At 38.4% G+C, this 25,221-nt stretch overlaps 1 protein-coding gene across 1 annotated transcript; it reads left to right on the forward strand.

The window, feature by feature from the left end:
• Positions 1-725: 725 nt before the first annotated feature.
• LOC310637383 (fatty acid-binding protein 5-like) lies at positions 726-8,080 on the forward strand. Its single transcript, XM_083357755.1, has 4 exons — positions 726-1,094; positions 3,181-3,353; positions 7,495-7,599; positions 7,752-8,080. Exons 1-4 carry the CDS (start codon positions 1,016-1,018, stop codon positions 7,800-7,802), a joined length of 408 nt encoding a protein of 135 aa, XP_083213881.1. The 5' UTR covers positions 726-1,015; the 3' UTR covers positions 7,803-8,080.
• Positions 8,081-25,221: the final 17,141 nt, after the last annotated feature.

Below are 25,221 nucleotides of genomic sequence, written 5' to 3' on the forward strand. Positions count from 1 at the left end.
GGATTTTAGGTGTCTTTGTCTTCCTAATAGCTTCCTGGCTCCAACCTTCCTGAATGGATTATTTCATCTGCATTTCTAAAAGTTGGCCTCTGCCTAGTTTCTGCTTGAGGGAGAAGGGCTGGGGCTGGTTTCTGTCCTTTTTAAAGATCTTCTCCATTATTCCTTTGGGGAAATATATTCTGCCTTTTAAAATATTTCTTTCTCTAGATTCTTCCCCACAAACCAATACCAACCCTTTACAGTGTCAACTTCCTTCCTCCATTCTGATATAAAGAATGGATGAATATAAAACTTTTACAATGTGAACTTCCTTCATGCATTCTCCAATTTTGCTCAAGTAGAAGGTCGGGTAATAAAGACTCGCTGGCCTCTGACTGGAAGCCCTCCGAAACCGATCGACCATTACAGCCGTCACTTGTCATCTCATGCGGCGGGGATAATTTTTCAACTTCCCCGTCTAAGTCTCAGCAGTGGATTTCCTGGGAACCCCGTCTGAGTCGGGCAACATTTCGAGAACCACCAAGGTCTGGAGACGGCGGGGCGGGGTTGCGTGCGTGTGTGAAGCCTTTTGCCTCCGCCGCCCGGGAACCAAGCAGTTTAGGTAAGGCAATTGCGCAACTACGCCAGAGTGGAGGGAGCCCAGCTTGGCCTTCCCGCTGAGAGAGGGCGGAGTTGCAGTGGGGATACCCGACGCCTTTCCGAGCATCAGCAGCGACGCCGCGACCCTCCTTTAGCGAGCCCTCCGCACCGTCCCTTCCAAAGCCAACCGACCTCCGCTGCTCACCAGCATCGCCAACCGAAGCTTCTCTCCGGCTAAGCGCAGGGCGAGGGCGACAGCTGACGTAGCTCTTCTGCATTGGCCCCGGCCGGCAGCACATGCTCAAGACAGCTATATAAAGACACCCCGGCCCGCGCCTCGGTTCTCCGGCTTCGCTTGGTGCTTTTCTGTCAGCTTCCTTCCCTCGGATCTTCTCTTTCCCAGCGGAGCGACTCTTAGCATCTCCGATTCGGCGCAATGGCTAACATAGAAGCTTTCTTAGGCAAATGGCGCCTGGTCTCCAGTGAAGGTTTTGAGGATTATATGAAGGAATTAGGTAAGAGGGAAGGGAATTGGGAGTGCTGTTAAAAAAAAAAAGAATGTAAGGGAACTATGGCAAGACTAGAAAACTTAATTCTCCACTACAGATCTTGGATTCCCCTCGGGCAAATTATTTAAAAAAGGATGTGGGTGGAATGGCTGAAAAATAGGGCAATTAATAATAATAATAATAATAATAATAATAATAATAATAATAATAATAATAATAATAATAATAATAATAATAATAATAGCAACATGGATAAATGTTTCTGTAGGGATGTCAGTGGTCACATTTTCTTGGTACATACTGTATAGATTCCATTCTTGTACTCTTGCATGTATCTTTTATTCAAAGATGCAGGTGGCAGTTTCCCAATGCATGTGTGGGTCTCCCTAAGTGCAGTTTTCCAAAAAATGTTTAAAACTGTAATTCACCCTACCCTGTGCCCATCATCTTTTTTTTTAAGAGAAGGGTGGCTTTGTTTAAAATGGCTGCTTTGGAATAAAATGAAATATTGATTGTAGCTCAAAAAGGGTCTGGGTTTATGTGTAGTATCTAGTAACTTGTATCTCTCTCTCTCTGTGTGTGTTTGTGTGTAGTTGTCTGTTTTGTATGTATGCAATACTTGGCATTCTGTTCAGTTGCTGTGCAAAATGTGCTTTTGAGCATTCAGCCCTATTTTTCTAAAACATGCATATGGCTTTGTCACCTAGGTTGGAGTGGTGGATGATGATGATGAAGAAGAGCGATATTCCCCCCCCCCTTCTGGAAGCCTTTAAATGTTTGGCAATATGGAATTCTGAGCTTTGTGTCTCTTTTTTCAGCTCTTAAAATGCTCTCTGTCCAAAGTCTGTGAAGGCGTTCCCAAATAGCTTTTATTACGAGCACACAAATAAACATTGTTTCAGTGGAGTTGATGAGCAAACTAAGATTGCAGATGGGCTGCATGTGAAAAGTGTGTAAGAGAAAAAGAAGGAAGACAGGACTGAATGAGTTGAGCATGTGGGGATGGCTTTAAATGAATACAGTGGCTCTTTTCTTGAACTTTCCTCAAGGAAGAAGAGTACTTAGTAAGAAAAATGGATTTCTGTGATATATGCTACGCTATGCTTTCTGTGATATATGCTCCTGAGTATGGTCTGGTCTATATTAACAGAATGTTCTAATATTTAGGAGTTTCAAATAGTTTGATGCAGCATTATGTTGCAAGATGAGCAAATTTCCTATAACTTCATGCCTAGGAAGACAACACTGAATCTAGCAATGATAGAATTTAGTCAACATTTGCAGTGACTCCTTCTGAGACAGAAGGTAGAAGAAGTACAGAATTAACATCCTTATGATTATATTATTAGATCCCCCCCCCCGTCCCTGTGGATTCATTTCAATGAAATATAGAGTTCAGTGATTATTTAATACTTTGGGTTCCTGTAGCCAAAATATTGCACAGTGAGCTGAGTTCTGGGGCCCATTTAAATTAAAATATACTACATTTCCATTGGTCTGCACACCACATATAAAAAAGAGTTCCTCAGCTAGGAACGCCATGCTACATGCAATAGAAAAAGTCTATTCCTAACCAATATTCCTCTGTTAAGACTAGACATGGGAAAATCCGGAACTCAGTCAGGAAATATAAGCCAATCTGAAATGTTGCAATTTTGTGGCCTGCAAATCTGTTGAACCCAGGCTCCTGACACAAGCTTCATGTTTATGGGAGTCAAAATAATTACTCTGTATTGATTTTTCTCTGCCTTACCAGAAGTTGCCATAATATATCATAGTGAGAAGAAACATACTGACATACTGTGGAATGATTTTGTTCCAGTCCTACTGCAGACTTGTGAATATGCTTTTTTTCCACACAGGCATTTTAATTTTGAATAGAACTCATTTTAGGTAAGGTTGAGTTTTACAGAATTTTGCAAGAGTGATGTGTAATTAAAATTTAATGAGAAGGGACAGGAAGCTCATTGATGGGAAAATTCCCTCTCAGGCAAGATAATTAAAAAGATAATTAATCTTGTGTGAGAGTGTCTCTATAATGACTGTGCTTGGCTGAACCTATATAAAAGTAAATTTTCTCTCCTTCTGACAGGTGTGGGTATGGCGATGAGAAAGATGGGAAGTGTTGCCAAGCCAGATGTTATCATCACCAGGAATGATGATATTTTCACAGTCAAAACTGAAAGCACTTTCAAGACCTCAGAATTCAGCTTCAAATTAAACGAAAAATTTAATGAAAACACAATAGATGGCCGAAAAACCCAGGTAAATAAATGACTGTAACCCAGGAACACACCAAGTACACGACATGCTAAGCTCCTTAACTATTTGACTCAATGACTCTTGACGTCACATAATGTCATTACCTCCACAAAAATATGGACTCTGTTGTTTTAACTCAGGGGGTTTTCAAACTTGGCCCTTTTATGACTTGTGGACTTCAGCTCCCAGAATTCCTCAGCCAGCGTGCCTGGCTGAGGAATTCTGGGAGTTGAAGTCCAGAAGTCATAAAAGGGCCAAGTTTGAAGACCCCTGTTTTAACTCAAACATCTCAGCAGTAGCAGTGCCAAATTAGATCATTGACTTACAAACTAGCCCATTACTCCTAGGATATACCCAAATTACTCCCCGTGTAAGAACTTTGTGCTAAGCTGTTTTGATCTGAATACTGCTGGTGAACTTTGTAACATGAAGAAACTAGCTTAAGTTCTTAAGCTTGGCCTGCATGCTTAAGAATGCCCACTGAGAACCAGCAGAACCATTTGCACCACAAACAACATTGATTGCCAGTTCTCCTGATAGCAGAAAAGTGCATCTATGCTCAAGTAAAATTTTTCATGCATCGGTTGATGTTGTTTGGTCTCAGTTCTTAGATCAAGACTCATTTGTCCCAGTTGTTTTAACAAATCTACCTTCTTCCAAAACCTAGTTTGGCAGTTTCCTGCTCCTGAAAACCATTAAATGTGGCTCTAGGCCACAAAATAATGCCACCATTGCCATAAAAAGTTAAATCTAACAAGTATGGAAAAATAAGGAGTTTGGCACTGGAATAAAGAACTTCTCTAGACAGTGTATACTTCCACATCATGCATCAATTTCTAGTATTGTAGGTTTATTTTTTTATTAGTATTCTGTAGTTTTCTGAAATTTGCTATCTTTCAAGTGTTGGGTAAATCATCCTTACGATCTGTACTCTAAATGCAGATGAGTTTACATGGGTATAGCGGTTAAATAGGTCCAGATACGGTTTGTGTCTGTTAACATATATGTTTAGTATGGAGTTCCAACAAAGAAAGAAAAGCTATAAAAAGAAAAACCGAAATGGTCTGGCATGCATCCCACTGTATTATTTCTAGTTTAATGGATACTTCTTTTGTTTAGAAAGAAGTGGACTATCATATCAAAACTATAAATAATCACCAATGGCAGCAAAAAGTTGTAGCTTCTATTTTCCTGCCAGCTAGTGGTTGCCTGGATTTTTGCAATCTAGACATGGTAGCCCTAAAAAAATTATCATCACCATCTAATTCAAAGTGCAAAGAATCAGAAGAAACAGTACATCATATATTCATCTTGTGTCAGAAGATTACACAAACTGACTGTAAACAAAATAAAACAATTGTGAGAGTGATTCACTGGAACATCTGTAAAAGTTATCCTGTGCCAGTAATATGAAATTAATGGGAACATATAGTTGGAAAATTAGTTGAAAATGAGCAAATTTAAATATTGTGAGATCTCCAAATCTAGGCTCATAAAACATCAGATTTAACTATAGTTAAAAGGAAAGAAGTGGGCACGTGACGATCAAAAGAATCGTAGAATACAAGGCAAAGAAGGGGAGAAGATTGCAAAATATTAAGATCAAAAAATCAAAGTTGAAAGATTATGGTATAAATCAACTATGGTGGTCCATGTGAAGGTCAGCATACTGGGTACCATACCAAAAAAGTCTTGGATGGCACTTATAAAAAATGCACATTGACAAAACATCATTCTGTCAAATATAAAAGGTCACAGTGCTTGGATCTGCACACATACATTATGACATCCTAGATTCTTGGGATGAACTTGACCTATGAAGACCAACACCACTAAAGAACTAGGCCTGTGATTTCACATTTTTGTCTATAATAATATTAATAATCAAATAACTTTTGTTATCCCAGATTTCTGGGAAAGACTTGATAATGTATAAAAATGCCAAACCCAGTCTAAAATCTGACTGACTGTGTGACTAACAACAACAACAACAACAACAACTGACACTAAGCACACTAAAGTAAAAAAAATATTAGAAGAGAATACATGAAAGTGAAGAAGATCTTAAAATCCAGGCTTAGTGGAGGAAACGCCATCAAGGAAATTACCGCAGCTGGAATAGTGGACTGGACTCAAGCAGAACTGAAAGTCCTGGATAGGAAGACCAGAGAAAATCAGGACAATTAATCATGCTCTTCATCCACATAGTGATGTAATAATAATAATAATAATAATAATAATAATAATAATAATAATAAGAAGAAGAAGAAGAAGAAGAAGAAGAAGAAGAAGAAGAAGTTGGAAGGGAGCTTGGAGGTCATCTAGTCCAACCCCCTGCTAAGGCAGGAAACCCTATACCATTTTAGACAAATGGCTGGCCAGTCTCTTCTTAAAAACTTCCAGTGCTGGAGCATTCACCACTTCTGGAGGCAGGTTGTTCCACTGGTTAGTTGTTCTAACTGTCAGGAAGTTTCTCCTTAGTTCTAGGTTGCTTGTCTCCTTGACTAGTTTCCATCCATTGCTTCTTGTCCTGCTTGACAGACTTAACATGGAGCATAGGTGGGCATGGAATGTGCAAGTACTACAGACAGCTGAAGAAAAAAAAGGGCATTGAAAGAATATTTGAAGGGTGATGAAGAAGATGCACTGAAACTAATGCACTGTGAAGACTTACTGAATACCTCAGAGAGCAACCTAGCCTACAAAAAAGCACCAAATGAAGAATACAAAAAAGACACCGCAAGGCAAAATATCATATGTCCATCACACACCCACACAAAACCTAGCTGCACACTGTGTACTTCACCAGAAATCCCCAACAAGCAAAGTCAATGAGGAAGCTAGCAGGACAGTATTTTTTACAAAAGAATTATTGGAGTAGGAACCACAGTTTCACTAGAGCCTGCAACCATCATGGAACTTCAGGAACAGCAACCACAGCAGGACAAAATAGAGTAGCATTATTGTAAGAGTTCCAGATTAGCCACAAATTTACACATTGTTTTAAACAGCAACAACAACAAAACAAACATGTTTTTCTGTTGAAAAAATGGAAATAAATAGAAATAAAATAAATAAATGGGAACTAGAACATTGAGAGTAGATATATCATAATGATCAAAGATGACTTTACTATGAATCAAAGGAACACAATTTGGGATGCTATTAACAATAGGAATGGGGACAGCATAGTCAAGTCCATCATGGAACAATAAACTGAGACATTCTCACAGTGCAACCCCAGTGATCAAACCCTTCTAGTATTTATTAGCTTAGTTTTGAGTTGTTGGTGTTCTGTGCATCCTTTTAATACTCTACCTTTGGCTCAAAATGTTTTTGGCTGTTCTTCAAACTACTGGTAAAGATTGCTGCAGATTTTACTGTTAAAAATGTACAGCTGCTTAGAGCCTCTACAATATGTTTAGTTTTTCTCCTGATTTTTTTAAACTGTATTTGTGTTTCTGATAATATACTAATGGCCAAGGGTGGTGTTCTCATGGAGAATTTGTAAAAATGTTTTGTCTTTCTGCCCTTGTCTTCAGGGCGGAAGAACTTGGTCAGTCGGTAGGGTGTGGAATTCTTGGATCAAGTTATGCTTAAGAATTAGATTGGATGCAGGCTTGGCAAGATGCCATAATACTAAAAACCTAGCAGAAAACAGGAGATAGCAGATATTTTAAAGTGGTATGAGAGTATTGCCTTCTTTGATCTGATAAAAGGAACTTTCCACATAGTTACAAATTTGGCACCTGCTGAAATTTTCCTCAATGTGTAGTCAAATATTGCATAAGGTTAGATTAACCATGTAGCTGTTATAAAGCTGAAATAAATTGTCACTTAGGAAGAACACTTTGTATGAACAGGAAGGGCAGTATTTAGGCAAGCCTTTCCCTGGATAGTAATCATTTAAAAATATATATATATATATAGCAGTGGATGGAGAAGAAGCAAGAAATCTTAAAGTTCTTGAAAGATGTTGCAGTCATGAAGTGTCTGGATAGTTTTCCTCTGATTTTGATTGTGCATCACACTGCAGAACCAGAAGCCTAAAAAACATAGTTTCATTTCCTTTAGCCTCAAGACAAATTGAAAATCAATACTTGAAAGAAGGAGCACAATACCAAAATTCTGTCATCTTTTACAGACCCTCATCACTTTAGATGATAACAATGTATTGACCCAGGTCCAGCAGTGGGATGGCAAAGAAACCACAATAACAAGGAAGATAGAAGATGGGAAACTGATAGTTGTAAGTAGAATTTTCTCTGACTTTTATGCTAAATTTGTACACTATAAATGAAATGTAACTTACCTCAAATATCATAAATACCCACCTACCTTATCCTGCTTCAGAATAATCTTTTATAAAAAAAAGAATAATTGTATCTTTTTATTTTCCAGGAATGTGTCTTGAACGGTGTCAAATGTACTCGTGTTTATCAAAAAGTATGAAGAGCTTGATGTCTATGTTGGAGAGTGGCAGATCATTCTCGAAAGAGGACTAGTCCATATTTTTTTCTTTTTCTTCCTAGATTTTTTTTTAAAAAAAACCCCGAAATCATCATGTGCAACAGTGTTGTATGCAATTTAAAGTCTTTGACGACAATGATTAAATTTTCAAATTTCAAAAGAGATATTGTAAATGTGTTATTATTTGTGAAATATTTCCCTTGCCCTTTTAAGAAAGTTTAGGAAATTGAAATTAAATATATCAAATAGTAGGAAAAGTGTTAAGATATATTCACAAAAGAATGCTGGGCACAAATATAATGTGAACATCTATTTTTCCCTGAAATCAGACTTCCTTAGTTAATATTAATACACTGCACTAAGTAATTACATAGGGACGCGGTGGCTCAGTGGGTTAGGACGCTGAGCCTGTCGATCAGAAGGTCGGCAGTTTGGTGGGTCGAATTCCGAGTGCCGCATAACAGAGTGAGCGCCTATTACTCGGCCCAGCTTCTGCCAACCTAGCAGTTCGAAAGCACGTAAAAAATGCAAGTAGAAAAATAGGGACCACTACGGTGGGAAGGTAACAGCGTTCCATGCGCCTTTGGTGTCTAGTCATGCCAGCCACATGACCACAGAGACATCCTCGGACAAGTGCTGGCTCTTCCGCTTTGAAACAGAGATGAGCACCGGCCCCTAGAGTCGGAAACGACTAGCACGCATGTGCGGGGGAACCTTTACCTTTTAAGTAATTACATAGCTTGTTTCTATTTGTAATATGATGCTGAAACTTGCCATTGTGGGTTATTCATTCTATTTAAAAAGACAACACCAAAATCTCTTCCATGTATGCAATTTAGCTGAAAAACGGTTTGAACTGCTGGAAACTTGAAATTCAGTCAGCTATCATTGGAACAGCAGTACCATACAAGAAGTAAAAAAAATATGGACGTGGCTATGGTACTGTAGAGCAGTCTTTTTCCAAACCAGTTTCAGAGTTGCAGATCTATCATGTTGGAATTGCACCAGATCAGAGGACTACTACAACACGGCAGACACTGTGCCTACAGCATTTGCTTTGATCCCAGTGCTGCCTTTTTTTTTGAACACAGAGCCAATTTATTTATGAATCTGCTGCATTTCAAGAGGAAACACCAAGATTGATTCCATAGAGAATGGAAGGTTTGCAGAGCTTGGGAAAGGTAGTCAGTTTCCAATGAGGGCAATTCTTGCCTTACACAACTACACAAGACCATTGAAATCTCTGGATCAAAGAACTGAAAGTCTGCTGAGTGAAGGTCAGTTATTGTAGTCTTTCATTCAGTTCTTTTTCACACAACTCTTCCATGCAGCTGTGGGAAGAAAACATTTGTGTGGGGGGCGGGGGAGGGATTATCCAGCTTTGTTCTTGATTCTGATGCAAAAACCTGTAGGATGTTTTCTTGTTCCAAATCTGCTACAGCTTTAAATGCTAGAACCCCAGGCAGTTCCCATGAAGAAATGATTCCAGTAAAGCCACAAAACTTAATTTCGTAGTTTAACCATGCTCATGGAATCTTACAGTTTCTAAAGTTGCTCAGAATAGATAGCTGAAACAATTGCTTAGGTTAAACATACATCAGTGTATTCCAACTCTTTGATTTATTAAAGTCCTATCTTTGGAATAAAAAAAATATTGCTCTTGAAACCTGGAGGGATTTAAGTGTTCTCCCCAGATATTTTCTTTGTAATTTTTTTATCTAATTATTTTCCAGGGCAATAAACATTTTCTAATCCTTATTTTAGAACTGAGCACCAGTGATCATGTTATCTTCCCCTATTTTCAAATTAATTGAGAATTTGTACATTCTGATGTCTCATTTTCTTTACTCAGAGCAATTTGCAGCACAAGATCTGTGATATGGTTTATAATGGTTTTAGATGACAAAGCTTAACCAGCAATCTTATTCTATTCATCTAGTAAACTAAATTCACCTGAAGTCAATAGGGCTTACTTCTAAATAGTTATATCTCCAGCCAGTCCAAAACTCATGCAGCACACCATGTTTGCTAGAACATATTTAGTAAAGATCTTAAGATGTTCAGATATGACTCCTTACTGATGCTTAGGGACATGTAGTTATGAACATAGCATCTATCTGAAACTCTTTAAAATAGCTGCATCTTTTCCCAAAATCACATAGATGTCTATGTATATGCCAAAGCACCTTTGGAAAGTGAATCCAAAGTATTGCATATTATTCATTTTGAACAAAGGGCCATTCATATCATTCAGATTGAAATGCCATATCTTAGGTAATGTAAAAACTATTAAAACAGGTATTTAGGTGGCAGTTAGCATATAGGAAAAATTCTCTTTATTTCTTAAAATTCTTTACCTCAGTTTAAAGTGAATTGGGATTTTGATATTTTCTGTGATACTCAGAAATCAGAATAACCCTCCTCTAGTATTTTCCCCCCCTTCATGGATTACTGCCTTGTCGTGGCGAAGGGGCTTGCGTAATTCAATGAAGCTATGGGCTATGCCGTGCAGGGCCACCCAAGACGGACAGGTCATAGCAGAGAGTTCTGACAAAACGTGATCCACTGGAGAAGGAAATGGCAACCCACTCCAGTATCTTTGCCATGAAAACCCTATGGACAGTACCAAAAGGCAAAACGATATGACGCTGGAAGATGAGCCCCTCAGGTCGGAAGGCGTCCAACATGCTACTGGGGAAGAGCAGAGGGCTAGTACTAGTAGCGCCAGAAAGAATGAAGCGACTGGGCCAAAGCCGAAAGGACGCTCAGCTGTGGATATGTCTGGTGGTGAAAGGAAAGTCCGATGCTGTAAAGATTTTTTCTCCATAGGAACCTGGAATGTAAGATCCATGAATCAAGGAAAGCTGGACGTGGTCAAACAAGAGATGACAAGACTAAACATTGACATCTTAGGTATCAGCGAACTAAAATGGACAGGAATGGGTGAATTTAATTCAGATGACCATCAGGTATACTACTGTGGGCAAGAATCCCTCAGAAGAAATGGAGTAGCCTTCATAGTCAATAAAAAAATAGGAAAAGCAATACTGGGATACAATCCTCAAAATGACAGAATGATCTCAGTTCGAATCCAAGGCAAACCATTCAATATCACAGTAGTCCAAGTCTATGCCCCAACCACCAGTGCTGAAGAGGATGAAATTGACGGGTTCTATGAAGCCCTACAGCACCTTATAGAACTAACACCCAGAAATGATGTCCTTATCATCATGGGGGATTGGAATGCTAAAGTAGGAAGCCAAAAGATAACTGGAATAACAGGCAAGTTTGGCCTTGGAGTACAAAATGAAGCAGGGCACAGGCTGATAGAATTTTGTCAACAGAATACGATGGTCATAGCAAACACTCTTTTCCAACAACCCAAGAGACGGCTTTACACATGGACATCACCAGACGGTCAACACAGAAATCAGATTGACTATATGCTCTGCAGCCAAAGATGGAGAAGCTCTATACAGTCAGTAAAAACAAGACCAGGAGCTGACTGTGGCTCAGACCATGAGCTTCTTGTTGCAAAGTTTAGGCTTAAATTAAAGAAAGTAGGGAAAAGCGCTAGGCCAGTCAGGTATGAATTAAATCATATTCCTGTTGAATATACAGTAGAGGTGACAAATAGATTTAAGGAATTAGATCTGATAGACAGAGTGCCTGAAGAACTATGGACAGAGGTTCGCAACATTGTACAACAGGTAGCAACCAAAACCATCCCAAAGAAAAAGAAATGCAAGAAAGCAAAATGGCTGTCTGAGGAAGCTTTGCAAATAGCTGAGGAAAGGAGGGAAGCGAAAGGCAAGGGAGAAAAAGAAAGATATGCCCAATTGAATGCAGAATTCCAAAGAATAGCTAGAAGAGATAAGAATGCCTTCTTAAATGAACAATGCAAAGAAATAGAAGAAAACAATAGAATAGGGAGGACCAGAGATCTTTTCAAGAAAATTGGAGAGATGAAAGGAACGTTTCATGCAAAAATGGGCATGATAAAGGACCAAAATGGCAGGGACCTAACAGAGGCAGAAGAGATTAAGAAGAGGTGGCAAAATTACACAGAAGAATTATACAAGAATGAGCTTAACGTCCCTGATAATCACAATGAGGTGGTCACTGACCTCGAGCCAGACATCCTAGAATGTGAAGTGAAATGGGCCTTAGAAAAGCTGAGCAACAACAAAGCTAGTGGAGGTGACAGTATTCCAGCTGAGCTATTCAAAATCTTAAAAGACGATGCAGTAAAAGTGCTACACTCAATTTGCCAGCAAATTTGGAAAACTCAACAGTGGCCACAGGATTGGAAAAGATCAGTTTACATTCCAATTCCAAAGAAAGGCAGTGCCAAAGAATGTTCAAACTATCGCACCATTGCACTCATTTCTCATGCTAGTAAAGTTATGCTTAAAATTCTACAAGCTAGACTCCAGCAGTATGTGGATCGAGAACTACCAGAAGTACAGGCAGGATTTCGAAGAGGCAGAGGAACTAGAGATCAAATTGCTAACATACGCTGGATCATGGAGAAAGCTAGAGAGTTCCAGAAAAACATCTACTTCTGCTTCATTGACTATGCTAAAGCCTTTGATTGTGTGGATCATAACAAACTGTGGCAAGTCCTTAAAGAGATGGGCATACCAGACCATCTTATTTGTCTCTTGAGAAATCTATATGCGGGCCAAGAAGCAACAGTGAGAACTGGACACGGAACCACTGATTGGTTCAAAATTGGGAAAGGAGTCCGGCAAGGCTGTATACTGTCGCCTTGCCTATTTAACTTATATGCAGAGCACATCATGAGAAAGGCAGGGCTAGATGAATCAAAAGTTGGAATTAAGATTGCCGGAAGAAACATCAACAACCTAAGATATGCAGATGATACCACTCTAATGGCAGAAAGTGAAGAAGAACTAAAGAGCCTGGTGTTGCGGGTGAAGAAGGAGAGTGCAAAACTTGGGTTGAAACTAAACATTAAGAAAACCAAGATCATGGCATCTGGCCCTCTCAATTCCTGGCAAATAGATGGGGAAGAAATGGAGGTAGTGACAGATTTTATTTTCCTTGGCTCCAAGATCACTGCAGATGGGGACTGTAGCCAAGAAATTAAAAGACGCTTGCTCCTTGGGAGGAAAGCCATGGCAAATCTAGACAGCACACTAAAAAGCAGAGACATCACCCTGTCAACAAAAATCCGTATAGTCAAGGCTATGGTCTTCCCAGTTGCAATGTATGGCAGTGAAAGCTGGACCATAAGAAAGGCAGAGCGCCAAAGAATTGAAGCCTTTGAACTATGGTGCTGGAGAAGACTCCTGCGAGTTCCTTGGACTGCAAGGCGATCAAACCGGTCAGTCCTAGAGGAGATCAACCCTGACTGCTCTTTAGAAGGCCAGATCCTGAAGCTAAAACTCAAATACTTTGGCCACCTAATGAGAAGGAAGGACTCACTGGAGAAGAGCCTAATGCTGGGAAAGATTGAGGGCAATAGAAGAAGGGGACGACAGAGAATGAGGTGGCTGGATGGAGTCACTGAAGCAGTAGGCGTGAGCTTAGATGGACTCCAGAAGATGGTAGAGGACAGGAAGGCCTGGAGGAACATTGTCCATAGGGTCGCGATGGGTCGGACACGACTTCGCAACTAACAACAACAACAAACAACAACAAGTATTTTCCCCCCAGAAATGTCAGTTCTGTTTTTCATTTGACAAAGAAACAGATTATTTTCCATGTTAGACAGTTCTGAGTACTTCATATTGAATCAACATAAATAGCAACAGCACATAGAACAATCTGTAATTCAAACAATTATAGTTAAATAGGTCAAAGCAAGCTGTGTTCATTACAGGTAGAAGGTTGGCATTATTTTTCAGCAACCAATGACTTTGAATTGAAGATATTGCCTATTTGGCACCAGTCCACTTCTGCTTAAGTAATCATTGAAGTATTTTTAATCCTCTTTAAAAGAATTAACAATTACCAATTAACGCACTGATCACTACAGTAAATATAATATCTTTAATTATGAGAACAATGTTTGGTCCTAACAAAATGAATTATTCCATTGCTCTGTAAATTTTGTTCCAAAGCTGTTCTCTTTATTTTAATCAAGCCTTTGTATGCTCTTGGATGTGATTAAATCAGGATATAGAAGGGTGTGACTGTTTAGTTCCTGCATCTACAAGAATAGCTCCCAAAAGTCAAATGTATTCTGAATTACAAATTTCCGCTGGCCTACCACATCATATGCAATATTTAGAATGCATCCAAATATAAGGGCATGATCATATAAACTTACCCAACTGTCATTTGTTTGCTTGTGTTTTTTCAAAAATTTATTTGGGGACAAGTATTCTTCAGGTCTTTTTCCACTTGCAGATGACCACACCAAGGATTTGCTCCAGCAAACACTTTTTTGTGATCCCACTGTCCCCATGCCATTGCCTTCATCTTGTCCCCAATCCATTCTTGAGACAACTTACCATTTTCTTTACTTATTCTGTAATTAAAGTGGCATTTCCCCCCAAAGGACTGCAAAAATGTCAGTTGTTTTACTATGGGTACCATTTTATTCACTTGACGTTTTGTCAATTGTGTATCTGTTGTCTCTTACATCCCTGCACTCATCCTGCTTTGGTGAGTAGGAGAGTCCAGTTGTTTAAACAGATCTCATGTTAGAAATCTGGATAAATTAGAATAGCAGATGACCAGAAGTGCTTGATAAAGAGTTTCATGGGTAAATAGAGGATCTCTCTCTCTCTCTCTCTCTCTCTCTCTCTCTCTCTCTCTCTCTCTCTCTCTCTCTCTCTCTCTCTCCCTCTCCCTCCCTCCCTCCCTCCCCCCCCTCTTCTTCCTCCCTCCCTCCCTTCCTCTTGGATGATTCGTAGTGCAGCCCTCTGCCCATTACTGCACATGCCAGCTGTTGTGTGGGCTGTTTTTGAAGATGGCTTTGCTGCTTTTTCAGAAGAGCATAAAAAGACCACAACTCTCTTTTGTAAGAGCAATAAACCATTTTTCAGAAGTAACTCAAAAAAGAGTTGACAAGTGGTGGGGTTACATTGAGAAGCAGTTCCATGCCATGAACTTTTGAGTTGTTATTTGTGCTACCAGATATTCAAGGTGACCTAGGTATCTGACAGGCTTGGAGTCCTGTCAGTTAAAGAGTCTCCTCTGCCTCTGTTGAGACCCAGGCTGGAAATGGGGCAGGGAAACCCGGACCGATGTCTAGCCATCTTGCAAAACCATCACAAAACACACTGGAGATGTTACTGGAGATGTTTATAATGGGAAGGGGTAATCTTTGTTATACAGGAAATGACAAGAAGGAAGGGACCTTGGAGGTCTTCTAGTCCAACCCCTGCTCAAGCAGATGACCGTATAGCATTCTGGACAAATAGATGTTGAAAATCTCTTCTTAAAAATCTCTAGTGATGGAACAGTTACAACTTCTGGAGGCAAGGCATTCCACTGGTTAATTGTTCTCCCTGCTAGGACATTTCTCTTTAGTTTTGGTTGCTTCTCTCTTTGATGATATTCCTTGTATTACCTCTAGTCCTGCCCTCAGGTACTTTGGAGAATAAATCAACTTCTTCTCTGTGACAGCCTCTCAAGCACTGAAAACTACTATCATATAACCCCCTCATCCTTCTCTTCATTAGACTAGATATACTTAGTTTCCTTAATCATTTATTATATGATTTAGCCTCCAGATCCCTTATCATTGTTGTTCTTCTCTGCACTTCTGAGTCTCAGTGTCTCAGTATACTTACTTATACATATACACACACACACACAAACACATACACACACACACACATATATACACACACATACATATACATGTATAGATATATATATACACACACACATAAACATATACATGAGGGACACGGTGGCTCAGTGGGTTAGGATGCTGAGCTTGTCGATCAGAAGGTCAGCAGTTTGGCAGGTTGAATCCCGAGTGCCGTGTAACAGAGTGAGCGCCTGTTACTTGTCCCAGCTTCTGCCAACCTAGCAGTTCGAAAGCATGTAAAAATGCAAGTAGAAAAATAGGGACCACTACGGTGGGAAGGTAACAGCGTTCCGTGCGCCTTTGGCGTCTAGTCATGCCGGCCACATGACCACGGAGACGTCCTCAGACAAGCGCTGGCTCTTCGGCTTTGAAATGGAGATGAGCACCAGCCCCTAGAGTCGGAAACGACTAGCACGCGTGTGCAGGGGAACCTTTACCTTTACCTTATGTATTGTGGGGACCAGAATTGGATGTGGTATTCCAAGTGTGGTCACAGAAAGTGAACACTTTCTGTGGCTAACAGATGGGGATGGGAAAGCAACAGAATTGGAATAAATTCATGTCTGTTTAATTTTTTTTCTTGGCTCATAGATAACTGATAGCTGTTTAGTTGAAACCTCAGTCTTGTTTCAGCACATTGATCAATATATATCTCTATTTTATTCTATGAATAAAATACTGGTTCTTCCAGAACTTCATTTTGTGAAAATTGTGAGGATAATCTTTCATGGTTAGAAAACCTGAAAAAAGAGCCTATGATGTTTATTTAGAAAAATACAGTGCAAGAATAGATAACAATCTTTACTCAGTGTTAAATCCTCTTAAACAGTATATTCAGATACATAGAAAGAAGGAATGGGAAGATTTTCTCTCTTCCAGATTGTAGCAACTCAGATATATACAGAGATTCAATATTGAGAACAGATTCCTCATATAAAAATTAATTCTTCTGGTATGACAATAAGCTAATGTGGCAGAGTAAATGTTTATTCTCAGCTAATGAATTGATCTGCTAATTTTACACACAGGACATACCGTATGTTAGAATATAATGTAGTTAGAGTGATAAAAACTTAAAATAATGACAGTGCTTCCTCTAAGATTTATTTATATTGAAAAGAATTGTGGTTCTTGCACTTTTTAAACAGTTACTTTAGGATAGCCCTCTCCCTATCACATTCTAGGTACCGTAGATTGGACTATCAATACAAACCATGGTACTTTTTTACATCAAATATCTTTATTCCAGACAGATCTGTAGCCTACAGACAATTGTAGACATTTCCTTCTGCTGCATTGTAGGAGATCTTTTGAGGAATAGAGACTGATCGAGAGGATGAGGGAAATAGCTTTGTAATCAACATACAAAATAATAAATAATCACATAACAATGAAACTGGTCACAATTGGAGGAAGAAACAAAAAAAAAAGAGATTTTGTGAAACATAAGATCAACAAAGCAGAGTTTAATATGTACATGTCCTGGTGAATTAATTTTCTGTTGCCTTTTTATCCTAGATTGCCATGAGTTCAGAATAGTTATATTCTTGCAGATGTTTCATTACTAAACTAGTTAACATGATCAATGCTAGTAAAAAATAGGTTTGGTTTCAGCCATCAAAACCGCTCCTACCAACTCTGACAGAGCAAGCCACTAGTATATAAAATAAGAGCAAACCCCACTCCCTATTAGAACTGATGATGTTACCTAATTAGGTAATGAAATGTCTGCAAGAAAACAACCAAGTTCAGAGAGCACCAAAGACCCCACAATTCAATCCTAAGGCACAAATATTCTCTTTTACAGGTATCAAAATGATTAAAAATAAGCAATATTTTTCCATTATTGTTATTAAAAGGTTTGACAGATTTGTTCTGTTGATTAAGACAATTAATTCAGACATCTTTACAAAAGATAAAAAAAGAAAAAGACTATATTAGTAATGTCTTTTTCACATTGTTAACCAAATTATACAGACAGATGTCAATGAAGTTTCTCAATCATCCATGCCCTGATTGTCCCAAAGGTGCTTTTTCCAAAAAGCAAATAGATTTTCTTGATTTTTTTTCCTTTGAAAAAGTTTCACTTCTCATCCAAGAAGCTTCTTCAATTCTGGAGAAAGATTAAAAAAAGTTTCTCTATCCTTTAAAATTGTGAATTAAGGAAGGTTAATTTTTTCCTTAGGACCTTAAGAAAGGACAAACATTTTAGCTTAAACATCCCATGAAATTCTCATCCCACAGTTCCAATCTGAATTCAAAGCTTTCATCAATATTGTTGTTATTAAAATATTATATTAAGTATATTGCAACACTTCTTTAAGTGTACTGCAATAGTTGGTTATATGGAATAATACAAATTGAGCAGCAAATTTAAATCCTGTTTCACCTTGTAAAGAAAGATAACTGGGTTAATAGTGCTAAGTAATTATTTGTTTTACCTTATTAAACCAACCATGGTTTATTAAATTAGACACTGTTGGCTTGATTTACACATTGCATTGACCCATTTATCATTTTTAAATTAGAATGAACTGGTTCACACAACTCACTATGGCATTCTTAAGAGAGTAAGGCAGAAACAGCTGCCAAGTAGGGCAGTGTCCCACTGATGCTTCCTTTTTTCTTTCTTTTTTCCATTATCCTTGTGGGAAGTCAGCCCTCCCCCAGAGAAGGAAATATTAAAAAGGCAGAATATTATATTTTCTCAAAGGATATTAAAAAGGCAGAAAAACATGCCCAGTTTTTCTTAATAGCCCCAAATCTCCCTCCCCCAAGCAGAAACCAGCTCTGTAGAAATGCAGATATTAACATCCTTTCAGAAAGACTGGTACCAGGAAATGTAGAGCTGATGGGATTAGAAAGACAAAGATCCCTAGAACTAACAACCCCTCACCCCCAAAAAGTCCAACACAGGACATAGCCATCAGCCACAGCCCCAGGGAAGCAGGATAATAGGAAATAATAGGATTAACCCACCACCTTCAGAATATCAGAAAGGCGCACTCAGACTCAGGTCAAAGTACATGACATAGGAAATATGAAGCCTCAAACAGGAACAACTCCTAACACAAAAGTCCAAAGAGGTATGAAAACCCACCACTCCCTGCTCCATGTGGTCAATTTTCCCAGAGCCACGCTTCTGTCTGGCTTTGCCATTCAATAAACTCCAACCTTCTTTCTAAAGCAGTCTCCATTTTGTTTATTCCAGCTTGGATTGGACCCTGATGAAGATTTTTTTTCCACATCCTACCAGAGGCATGAGGTATGTGCACGTGAGATAGGAACAACAAAGCAGAAGAGAGAAATTCAGCCTCATCTCACAAGAGAAGTGCTAACATTCTTTTACTAGCTGTTTTCCCACTAAAAATACAAACATATAATCAAAACAAAAAGTTCCACCAACTACTTCTGGTTGGGACATCTATTGCAGAAATAGCAACAAAGCTGATGTCATTTCCATCTGCTGCAGCATCTATAGGAAGTAAGGCTTAATTCTGCAAATGTGCCAAATGTTTTTAGTTCATACAACATACCAACCCCAAATCAAATCACATTATTGCAAAAATCAAATTGCATTAGGGTAATGTGTGTTTTGTGTTATTTTCTTCATATTTTTCTTTATTGTATTATGAGTCTGTCCTTGAAAATAGCAGATGCATATTCCTTAAGTAACAGCAAGTGAACATACCTAATGGAAAGATAAAATGCAGTCTATGAAAAGAAATTTGGTGTCTACCATATACTAGGACAAATAGGAGGCTTACATCTTTTTGACACATTTCATACAAGTTTCAGTCGGGCATTTGATACAAAGACAGCCCAGTCTTTATCATATTAGCAAAATGTCTTGCATTTTTTTCCAAAGCAATCCTACTTCATACGTTCTTAGTGTGCAGAAAAACATCATCTAGGGAAAGTGGCCACTTTATCACAGAAGCTGATGAAAAAGATAATTCAGCTGGAAACCATATCATACTGCAAGAGTATTCTCAGAAAATAGCCAAGACTATGGGAGCAAGAAGAGTAATATTAGTGTAAGTCAGTGCTAGCATATTCCAAATCTTCCTATCAAATTTAAGAAAGACTGATCAGCAACTTAATATTCAGAATATTCTTGAGTAATGGACACTCTGAAGAATAAAAGCAGCTACAGCTTATGGATAAATTACTGACAGCCAATGTGCAGACAAAACTAAATGAGATGGACCAAGAATGTGTCTTCATATAGTCATAGTCTTCCCATCACTTCATCAAACTAATTGAGGAGCAATTCCCATCCACATGTAGCTACCATGGTCCCACAGAGGCAGCTATCTCAGAAAGTAGATGCTGATGCTGAGGAGCCTGCCCTATAGCTTTACTGAGGGAGGTTTAAAGTTTGGCAGAAAAATGCTGGGGAATTCAATTAGCTATTTAGCTGCAGCAATTTAGTTCTCATAACATTCTAAAGAACCTGAGTGTAAACTAGACTTTGTCTACAAATGTGGGTATCCCAGATATTAGCAATTGCAAATTAAACAAACAGACAAAGACTTAATCTAAGCTCCCAACCAAAATTAGACAAAAGGGGGGTAATTATGTTTCTAGAACTGGATAAATTGTTTACCACTTGTAGTAGTAGTAAAAATATTCATTTATAGTCATTTTATTAAATAAAAATTCAGTTTGTGCTTAGGTCTTTGGGAATTTTTCATGCCCATAACTAGATATAGAATTAACAGGAAATCTCACTCCCGCATTTAAATATTTATTCTAGCATTAGCGGACCCTAAATCCGGTGTCAGTTAAAATTAGACACATTTATTTATATATATATAAAACCACCCTGCGTATAATTTGGACATTTTCACAAAAAATGCAGACTTTGTTTATTAGAACGCAGAAATGTTGTCACAGTTCCTTTGTGAATATTATTGTTATGGAAACGTCTCCAGACTGCAGCAGGAATAGAACTTACTGATTCTGTTAAAATACTAATAGATGCTTGTTTGATATACTAGCCAAAGAAAGCTGCCAAACCTAATAAATCACTTATCCAAACACTGATTTCCTTCAGTAGTTTCAACGCTTTTTCCATTCAGGATGTTTTTCCTTTTCCTTTCCCTTTTCCTTTTCCCTTCCCCTTCCCACTACAGGTTAGGCTAAGTTTTGGTGGCCTGCATTTTCAATTGCAAAATAATATCAATATTAACTGAATGCAGGAAAAGAGCAGCTGCTGGAATAAAATCGGTTTAAATGGAAATATAAAGGACACGACGCTACTTTTCCTGATTGGTGAAGATTTTTCCAGGGGGAAAGAGAAGGCATGAAAGTACCAACACTAAACAGAACAAAGGGATCTCATAATATGTAAGCCTATAGCAATGATACACTTTTATTTAGCGGTAATGACGCTCCCATCATAGGTCATGGCAAAGAGAGGATTAGAAATGATATGTCCTCTTCCTGTCTACCCTGCTAGTCATTGCAATCTTATGAATATGTTTAATCTGAAAAAGGCAGAAAAATATCCAGGTGAGATAGAAGGCAAACCTAATTTCAACCATAATGCCTAATGCCACAATCAAATGACTGAGATCCCAGAAACCTAAATATCCCATTAGTGAGATAGAACATAGAATAACAGGATTGGAAGGGACCTTGGAGATTTTCTAGTCCAACCCCCTGCTCAAACAGGAGACCCTATACATTCCAGACAAATAATTGTTGATGTTGCATTGAAAATTAAAGAGGAGAGGAATGAAAAATGCTACATTACTATGAATAATAGTTTAAATAATTCTCTGATTAAGCTATTACATCTCGATAGGCCAGTATAATCTGGGCTGAGTCATGTCAACAATGTTGGGTGGAAGATGGGATCTTCTGCAGTAAAAGCTTCTGAGACCATGTAGCTGCTATAGCACTTTCTCTGTCAGCTTATCCCTCTGCAGCTGTGCCTTGTCTAACTAGTTGCAAATCTCTTTCTCTACATAGACTTGATAACTCCATGTTATCTTACCCTTCTTGACTTTGAATGCTACTATAGAACTTTGTATATTTGGAATGTTGAACAGAACTGCAGCCGTGACCTTGCCTCACAATTTCTCCATGGGGCCTCTTGTAACTCTAATCTCAGACTGTCTACCATGAACCACCATTTGTCAAAATATTGTAATCAGGCAGCTGTAGAGAGATAAAATTAAAATAAGAAGCCTGAAAATAGTGAAAGCAAAGTTGTTCCACAACCAAGGGGAAAACACACTTGTACAAAACAGAAAGATAATAGATACAACAAAAGCAAGATATGTGTATGGGAAATAGATGACCTTGTCTTGCCTTTCTGGCAGAAAGGAACGGGTGGCTGTCAAAACACTTAACTGCTTATGTCTCTCTATTTTTTAAAAAAATTCTTAGGAAAATGTAAATTGCTTTTGCAGTTGTTCCAAGAAAGGAAGTCAGGCTAAGTATTTTTTTGTCCTTACACTTGACACGTAACCATCATTCATAGGGGTTTTTTCAATAACATCCAATAAGTATAGTTTTGGGCTGTGGAAGCATTTAGAGAAAGCAAGGATATTTGTCTTGGATTGGGACCAACGTCATTTCATAGATTTTACCATATTTACACAGACCTCATTTGAAATAGCTGTTTTCCTAAATATCTTCATAATGGGACAAGGATAGTTTACCAAGGCTTGTATAAAATCCTTTGAACTTATACTCATGTAAGGATAGATTATATATTATGTTATGGATATTTTATGCTTTGAAATGGGAGCTTTGCTAAAAATTCACTGCAATGGTATTGTTACAATGAATTGTGCAACAGCTCTCAACTATATAGTTTTTCATGTCTTATCCACTAGGTGATTGAAGTTAAGTTAGATACTTCAGTGAACTATTACCTTTTTGCTTCACATATAGATTGTACTTTATTGTATTGTAAATGAACTGGGATTGATTGATTGGGCCATCAAGTTATTGGTGACAACTTTTAGCCACCACGTAATAGATTGTCTCCATGATAATCTGCCTGTAAACTGGTCCTTTAGCCCTTCCAATGGCTCAGCTCTTCTGGTGTTTCAGCTTTTCCCATTGTCACTGTAACAGAGTCCCTCCACTTTGCTGCTGGTTGTCCTCTTTGGCTTCTTTCTTAGCATTGCAGAGGTGTTGTTTTTTTTTAAGAGAACTAGGTATTTATAGAATGTATCCGAAATAATTTCATTTGAGCCTGGTCATTCCTACCTCAAGTGAGATTTTTGGATTGCTTTGTTCTACAATCCATTTGTCTGTTTTCTTGGACATGAAAATGTTTAGTGACCTGATCAAAATTAATACACAGAGGAGAAAGTATGTCTAATGCTTCCCCGAAAGGCTTTGCATAAAAAAAGTCGACCCCTCCCCCCACTTTTTGCATTTGGGTATCCATGGGGATGGGGAAAAAAAACCAAGATGGTGAGCACAACGTGGGATTGAGTCCCATTCTTTTTTAGATGTGTCCCATAAAAGAGATCAGGGGTTGGACTGCATCACGACTTACTTATCCCCCTGGACTTTCCTGTTCTGTATCCACATACCATGTGAAAAGGACACAAACATACACACAGACGCAGACACAAATGCTCAATTAGTGGCAAAATTCCTGTTTATATCTGGAGATAGTTAGTTCCTGTTTCTAAAAATATTTAATCCAAAATAAAGTATGTTATTTTGATTGGTATTGCTCAATTCTGAATTTTTTTTAATTTTTGTTCAAAGGAAATTCAGATGGAAAATAAGAAGCTAGTAAAAAAAAACAAGCATTCACTGCTTATTGGAAAATATGTCTTTTCATGCTGCTTTCCACTACTTTATTGGGAATGAATGAACCTTTATTGTCAAAGTACAACCATGTATACATTGAGATTAGCTGAGCCTCCCTTCGTGCTCCCACCCCCAACTCACAGTGACAACAAACCTCCATCTTATTACACCATGTGAACTAATTGCAGCACACACTGGCCTCGCAAGTCACATTAAACTTTAATTTCCTCCCTGCCTTATAAAATACCTTGGTGGTGCACTGAAGCTCAAGTTTATTAGAATATTTGCTCATTGGAAGATTTAGGACATTTGATTAAACAGCAATTAAATGCTTTAAGCTAATTATTCCTACCAAAGCTTCTCCTGTATTCCCAACTGGGTGGAAGCTCTTAATTGATGGGGGTTGCTTTTTAAGTAAATTTGATCAGATCTGGTTTGAATTTAAATGGAGAGTCCTTGGGAGATCCCAGACTATAAGCCTAAGTAAAAAGTAAAAAAAAACGGTTGCAGAAAAGAACAAATTACTTATATATTGTTCTCAAATCAACCGCATGGAAGTCAATAGAAGGAAAGTCAATAGAAGAAAAGCTCAATTTCCATATTTGCTTCCCTGTCTTCTTTCAATGACGTTTACTTATAAAATCTCCTATACGAACTACAGTTGAACAATGAAACCATATGTGAAAATACATTTTCTAGTGTCTAAAAGGCCCTGAAATTCATTGTTTCCCTTTTCCCTTTTCCCTTTTCCCTCTGAGTGTTTCATGTTGTGTCCTAGATCTCCTGCAGTAATGCAAAATAATCCATTCAACTTTCTTAATGTCCTCCTTTCCAATTTTACTACCAATAATATCCACAGCAGTGGCTTAAAAAGTCAAGATGATAGTTGTATCAGGTTCTATTGTACTACTGTAACTTTCTTCTTTCACCTTTCACACCCACACCCACACATACCTTCATGGAAGCCTTTGTTTATGTTTCGCTTTTGTTATCCCAGAGTTCAACCGTCTCCTTAGCTTGTTTTCTGCTCTGATGTTTCGATTAAGTATTAGGAATGCTGTGTTAGAATTCAGTGCTCTGCATCTTTTAATTCTTTCAATTAAAACACGTACAAAACAGCAGCCATTCATCCTTAGTTGATTTGATTGAAGATCTGACACAATATGAGATGAATTTGTACGATGGAGCAAGATAAAAACTGAAAATTAGTAAAATTTATATGGATTCTCTGCATACAGTATATACGACTAAGTCAAATATGCAAACCCTTCCATTTTCCAACATATCTCGACAACTGGCTTAGTGAGTGCAGAGAGGTTGAAACAAAGAGGAGGAATGTATTGTACTAGCAGATGGACCACACTGAATGTATCTCATGAGCACTGATGTCCACTGTCATGTACAGTTGCATTTCACTAGAAACACGTACAAGCACAGATGTGAGATGTACCAGCATATCAGGTGTGCAATATGTTCATATTGAATATATAATCCCAACTGCAAACTCTTCTTCCTGACTGATCACTGGCAACACCAGAAATTATTAATACTTCCTTAAAGTAAAAGTAAAGGTTCCCCTGCACATGCGTGCTAGTCGTTTCCAACTCTAGGGGCCAGTGCTCATCTCGGTTTCAAAGCCGAAGAGCCAGCGCTTGTCCGAGGACGTCTCCATGGTCATGTGGCCAGCATGACTAGATACCAAAGGCGCACGGAGTGCTGTTACCTTTCCAGCGTAGTGGTCCCTATTTTTCTACTTGCATTTTTACGTGCTTTCGAACTGCTAGGTTGACAGAAGCTGGGACGAGTAACAGGTGCTCACTC

This window comes from Vipera ursinii, assembly GCF_947247035.1.
Source record: "Vipera ursinii genome assembly, chromosome: 3".
Lineage (NCBI taxonomy): Eukaryota > Metazoa > Chordata > Lepidosauria > Squamata > Viperidae > Vipera > Vipera ursinii.

Coding starts and splice junctions, on each gene's coding strand:
- LOC310637383 (XM_083357755.1), top strand. CDS start 1,016: ATGGCTAACATAGAAGCTTTCTTAGGCAAATGGCGCCTGGTCTCCAGT. Junction 1,095..3,180: donor GGATTATATGAAGGAATTAG/GTAAGAGGGAAG, acceptor TCCTTCTGACAG/GTGTGGGTATGGCGATGAGA. Junction 3,354..7,494: donor TAGATGGCCGAAAAACCCAG/GTAAATAAATGA, acceptor CATCTTTTACAG/ACCCTCATCACTTTAGATGA.